This window comes from Spinacia oleracea, chromosome 4 (assembly GCF_020520425.1).
Source record: "Spinacia oleracea cultivar Varoflay chromosome 4, BTI_SOV_V1, whole genome shotgun sequence".
Taxonomy (NCBI): Eukaryota; Viridiplantae; Streptophyta; class Magnoliopsida; order Caryophyllales; family Amaranthaceae; genus Spinacia; species Spinacia oleracea.
In genome coordinates this window covers 130,257,663-130,263,558 of record NC_079490.1, presented here as the reverse complement: position 1 = coordinate 130,263,558, position 5,896 = coordinate 130,257,663, and the positions used below count along the sequence as shown (strand labels likewise).

Sequence of the window (5,896 nt, the reverse complement as noted above, 5' to 3'; positions counted from 1 at the left end):
TGAAGGACTTTTCCACATTTACCCATTTAACCAGACATGTTACAGAAATCATCAATCGTTCTCCTCAGAAGTGCACATGATGGTGTCGGCTTGAAAAAGAAAAGGGCATCATCCGAGAAAAATAGGTGATTGATTCTTGGACCTGATCTTCCCATTTGAATACCTTGGAGTTGCCCTTGATCTTGTAGTGCCATTTCCTAGATAAAACCTCCATACATAGGGTAATTAAGTACGAAGAAAGTGGATCTCCCTATCGAATACCCACTTTTCACTAGTAGAAAAAACCCTTTTTGCAGCGGGCTTTTAGACCCCTGTTGCAGCGTACATTGTATGCTGCAACTGGGGGCCTGCAACAAGTCTGAACTTGTTGCAGCGTACAATGTTCGCTGCAAAAAGTGGTTTTTTGCAGCGTACAATGTTCGCTGAAAAAAGTGGTTTTTGCAGCGTACATATATATGTACGCTGCAACAAGTGTCAAAAAATTGGCAAAATTTTTGACTTGTTGCAGCGTACATAGTCGTGTACGCTGCAAAAAACTCCACTTTTTGCAGGGTACATTTATTTGTACGCTGCAACAAGTCTGAAATTTTGCCAAATTTTACACCCTTGTTGCAGCGTACACATATATATGTACGTTGCAATAAAGCACTTTTGGCGGGAAAATTTTAATTTTGTTTAGGGAGACCTAGAGTGCCTTGCACCAAATATAGAAACCTGTCACAACAATAATAGAATATCGCAACCTGTATAACAAATATAAAAAACAATAATTGTTGTTTTGTATACATGAAACCAAAGTGCACGTACATTTAAATATATGTTCCAATTTCAACGTACGCATACATTTTAATATAAAATATTGTTCTATAACTTCTAAACCAACTCGATCAAGCGCGCTCAGGCCAATAATAAATATTTGCTGGTAAAAAACTACCCCATTGCTCACGAACCACATCAATTTCCTCACTAGCATAAGGCGCATTCCTCAGAGTATAGACCTTTACAGAAACAAAAATTTCAATTAAGCATCAGATTAAATGCAAATTAAATATAACATTTTAACATTCAAGAAACTATTGACAATGTCCTAATAGTCTAGAATACGAGTCAAGAGTAAGGAAAATGTCATTTTTGCTCTAAATATGACCTATAACGACCCAATGAGCCTTAAATGTACATACACAGATTAGAATGATTTTTAGAAAGTTAAATAATGCATATTAATCATTTTATAAGAATCAAATGAGTCCTTAGGTTCTTTAGTTCAAAGTTGGGAGCAGAAATGTCATTCTAGCTCTAAATATGACCAATAACGACCCAATGAGCCTTAAATGTGCGTACATAGATTGGAATGAGTTTTAGAAAGTTAAAAATATGCATATTAATCATTTAATAAGAATCAAATGAGTACTTAGGTTTTTTAGTTCAAAGTTGGGAGCATAAATAATTTTTTAGCTCTAAATATGACCTATAACGATCCAATGAGCCTTAAATGTGCATAAATAGTTTGGAATGTGTTTTAGAAAGTTAATGCTATGTATATTGATCATGTAATAAGAATAAAATGAGTCCTTAGGTTCTTTAGTTCAAAGTTGGGAGCGTAAATGTCATTTAAGCTCTAAATATGACCTAATAGTAGGGCTGAGCAAAACTATCTGATAATCCGAAAATCCGAATACCCGATCCGTATCTGATCCGATTTTTTTGGATATCCGATCCGAAATCAATTTCGGATCGGATATCCGATCCGAAATAATCGGATATCGGATACCCATACGGATATTGATTTTTTGAAAATCGGATATCCGATATCCGAAAAATTGTCGGATATTGGATTTCGGATATCGGATATCCGATCCGAAATCCAAAATAATTACTAAAGTATTTTTTATTTTTTAGGGTCAAAAGACTCAAAACAAATGAAACCATGCCCTAAACTCAAATTCTAATCTCACTGTTTCACGCCGCTCTCTCACTTTCTCTCCCTTCTAGTCTCCTACTCTCCTTCCCCAATCTCTCATTTACATCTCTCGCCGGCGACACCCATCTCACAGGCCGCCGACTCTCATCTCACTGACCACCCACTCTCATCTCTCACTTTCTTAACCTCTCGTTTCACAATAGCAGTTTGGGTTCCAATATTTTCACCTTCCACCGCATAATTCATCTAATTCAGATCTTCCTTTCCAATTCACCGGCTAACTTAATTTATCTGATTCCTTTGTATATTTTCAAATGCATCTTCTTCCCTTGCAAGTTGCAAGTCTGGTAAAGTGGTATTTGAGGCTTTGAATCTTATTTGTTCTTGAGTTTTTCAACTTTGATTCGAAACGGGAATTGCAATACTGGTGGGTATATTATTATTGATAGGTCCAGGAAATTTGCAATATTGGGTTGAAGCCTTCAATCAGCAAACCAATAGTTCTGTTGTGGAAATCTTGTTGCGGGAAGATGCAGATAAAATACTCAAATACCCCTTCAACTTTGCTTCCTTGTTCATAAACAGATACTATAATCAAATGTACTACGGAGTATAATCAAATGTAAGCATGAAGACAAATTGACATGAAAATTTCGGATATGTGATATCCGCGTTATCCGATCCGAAAAAATCGGATATTCGAATATCGGATATCCGAAATTTCCGGATCAGATACGGATATCAAATTACTGAATATTCGGATACGGATATCCGATCCGAATATTGATTTCGGATCGGATATCCGATCCGTGCTCACCCCTACCTAATAGCGATCTAATGAGCCTTAAATGTGCATAAATAGATTTGAATTAGTTTAAGAAAGTTAAACCTATGCATATTAAAACTATGCATATTAGTTTAAGAAAGTTAAAACTATGCATATTAATCTTTTCTAATAAACAGACCCCAACACCAAGAATGTCATGTATTAAAGTTTGAAATGAGTTTTTAGGTTCGTTAGTTCAAAGTTGGGAGCGAAAATGTCATTTTAGCCTAAATATGACCTATAACGGCCTAATGAGCCTTAAAAGTGCAAAGACATATTGGAATGAGTATTTTAACCTTAAAACTAATCATATTAATCATGTAAAATGCTTAAAATGAGTCCTTAGGTTCTTTAGTTCAAAGTTTGGAGCGAATATGCCATATATTTAGCCTAAATACGACCTATAACGACCAAACAAGTCTCAAATGTGCATAAATGGATCGGATTCAGTCTTGAAAAGTTAAAAATATTCATTTGAATCATTTAATAAGTTTGAAATGAGTTCTTAATTTCGTTAGTTCAAAGTTGGGAGCGAAAATGTCATTTTAGCCTAAATATGACCTATAACGGCCAAAGAAGTCTCGAATGTGCATAAATAGATTGGATTAAGTCTTGGAAAGTTAAAACTAATGATATGAATCATTTATTAAAGTTTTAAATGAGTTTTTAGGTTCATTAGTTCAAAGTTGGGAGCGAAAATGTCATTTTAGCCTAAATATGACCTATAACGGCCTAATGAGACTTAAAAGTGCAAAGATAGATTGGAATGAGTATTTTAACTAAAACTAATCCTATTAATCATGTAAAATGCTTAAAATGAGTCCTTAGGTTCTTTAGTTCAAAGTTGGGAGCGAAAATGCCTTATTTTAGCCTAAATATGACCTATAACGACCAAACAAGTCTCAAATGTGCATAAATAGATTGGATTGAGTCTTGGAAACTTAAAACTAATCATATGAATCAGTCCTTCCAGCAAGCCATGAATCTCAAATAATAGCTAATACCATAACAACAATAGTAAAAAAAAAAAAAGAGTTTGAATCGAGTGAACACAATTAAGGAAGACTATAGAGACATTGAGCCAAAGAATTAACTGAGGAAAGCACTACAGCAGCATAAGAGAACATTAATAAGATCAGTGGGCCTGATATTAGAGAAGAGCAACAGACCAAAGTCCTACCTCACACATGATGAGTTGATCAAGTTGATAAGACCCATGTAGATGCAACAATCTAACCTGCAAGAAGCAATTGAGAGCTTAAAATATAGGACCCACAAGACTACTGGAGTATTTTTCAAATTTAGCAGGGTTAATTAATCAAGAGAACTAGGGTTAAGTGCCTACATTCAACCCTCTCTGCTTCTGACATTCGAAGTTCTGCAGGAATTTTCTGAAATTGAGCAGCAAGTGACTGGTCTCCAAGAGATAAATTAACAGAGACAAAGGCTTTTATGGTTGCCTCTCCATTTCTGAATGTAGTGTCCACTGGTACATGGAAAGGATTTGCAACCTCTCTAGAGTAGAATTCATGGATCAAAGAAGAACCTCTCGTAACACCAAATCCGGTTGAATACCTGCAGCACAAAAATTGGGGAGATGAGACACCAAGATCAAAGTAAATTGGTAGGAAAGCGTGTATTAGCTATGTACCAGCTTGTGAATATCACGACCTTGGCAGCACTATTTATTCCAAAATTTGAAGGTTTTTTTGATTCAAAATTTACCAGAACTCATGAAGTAACAAGATATATTTAGATTGTATAAGTTCCAACGCAAAAGGATTAAGAAGCATATCCTCCAAATCTATCCAGCAAAGTAATTAAAGTGCAAGGCTTATCCTCCAAATCTATCCAACAGTCAAAACCACATAAGAAGCATATGCGTAATCGGATGCTTTAACAGCAGAAGCAGCTTTTACACTGTGTGCAAACTAGAAACTGTACAATGTAGCAATATTCAGATAGATAGCCACCCTACTTCAGATATATGACATGACATGACAACCTAATGGAAGGATCCGAGATAATACAGGAGTTGAGTTAGAGCATACCATCCAACAATTACTTCCTTTGGGTTCCCTTTCTGGTGTGATGTCAACATATTGTGGTGGTACTCAATGTGCAATGCAACCTGGAGGGGGGGAAATATATAGTTAGACTATATGTGCGTTCACAATGATAACGTGAATCAATAGCAACAGCAATATATCCGCGTGAGGCGTATGCCTGGAATATATGAGAACAGTCAAAACGCTTGCGCTCAACAATGCAAGATTAATTCAAGTAAAATACACCATTTAATAGTCATAGCCACCTCAAGCAAAGGCCGTAACCATTCTTTGCACTTGTGCGTGCTGTGCAGGAAAACTATAGCTGGTCTCTTTGACGCACAACCACTTTGCTTCATGCTCAGAATCAGAACGGGTAATGTGTTACAGGAAATCATTCATAAACTAAAACCATCTTAAGAAAAATTGACAGATTTTTCTAAACACCCCAATTAGTTTATATGACTATTATTTCCAGTGAAAGTCTATGTTAATATCCAAGATTGATCAATCTCACATGCGTGAAATGTAAGACCACAGATGGGAAATGGAATAACTCAATCACACACAGCCCATTTGCCAATTTTCCGTTCTTTTACATAATGTAGTTTGTATAATGTACATAAACGCATACTAATCATGTTAATATTGAAAACTAACAACAAAACGTTTTGTAAAAAAAACACTAAAAACACAATCTCTAACAATTTTACTATTTATGTGTATGAGATTGATCTATCTCCGAATACTACCATATCCTCAATTTTATCTTTAACGACAAGAACAGCTAAATACTAATTTTGCTTTTGTTTTCGAATTGAGGATGTAATCGCTGCAAAGTGGGTGGAGTAAGTCCTTGCTAGAGATATTCAAGCAGCTATGGAGATAGGATTACACTAAACAGTCCACATAGATTTCATTTTACATTGACATTAGATACATGCTATTCCAATGTCTAATCCTGCTGATATACTTTTAGACCAGGAAAGATTAGAAATAGGAAAATATTGTTTTGCACTCAGCACAGTACAACTTGATAAGTCCTCTTTAGGAAAACAAAATTAAAGAGGAATGAGAGCTCCTCGTCTAGAGCTCGCTTCA

The 5,896-nt window shown here is 35.5% G+C and overlaps 1 protein-coding gene across 1 annotated transcript; it reads right to left on the bottom strand.

Moving 5' to 3' along the window:
* Positions 1 to 949: 949 nt before the first annotated feature.
* LOC130460051 (eukaryotic translation initiation factor 3 subunit F-like) lies at positions 950 to 4,873 on the bottom strand. Its single transcript, XM_056827703.1, has 4 exons — positions 4,799 to 4,873; positions 4,093 to 4,322; positions 3,928 to 3,984; positions 950 to 998 (listed from the first exon to the last, which is right to left on the bottom strand). The coding sequence occupies exons 1-3, from the start codon at positions 4,846 to 4,848 to the stop codon at positions 3,980 to 3,982; spliced, it is 285 nt and encodes a 94-aa protein (XP_056683681.1). The 5' UTR covers positions 4,849 to 4,873; the 3' UTR covers positions 950 to 998; positions 3,928 to 3,979.
* Between the last annotated feature and the right edge of the window lie 1,023 nt (positions 4,874 to 5,896).

What these genes read in the sequence shown, in the direction of transcription:
- LOC130460051 (XM_056827703.1), bottom strand. Translation starts at nt 4,848, where the DNA reads ATGTTGACATCACACCAGAAAGGGAACCCAAAGGAAGTAATTGTTGGA. An exon ending in AAGGAAGTAATTGTTGGATG is followed by an intron (nt 4,323 to 4,798) that starts GTATGCTCTAAC and finishes TTTGTGCTGCAG; the next exon opens with GTATTCAACCGGATTTGGTG.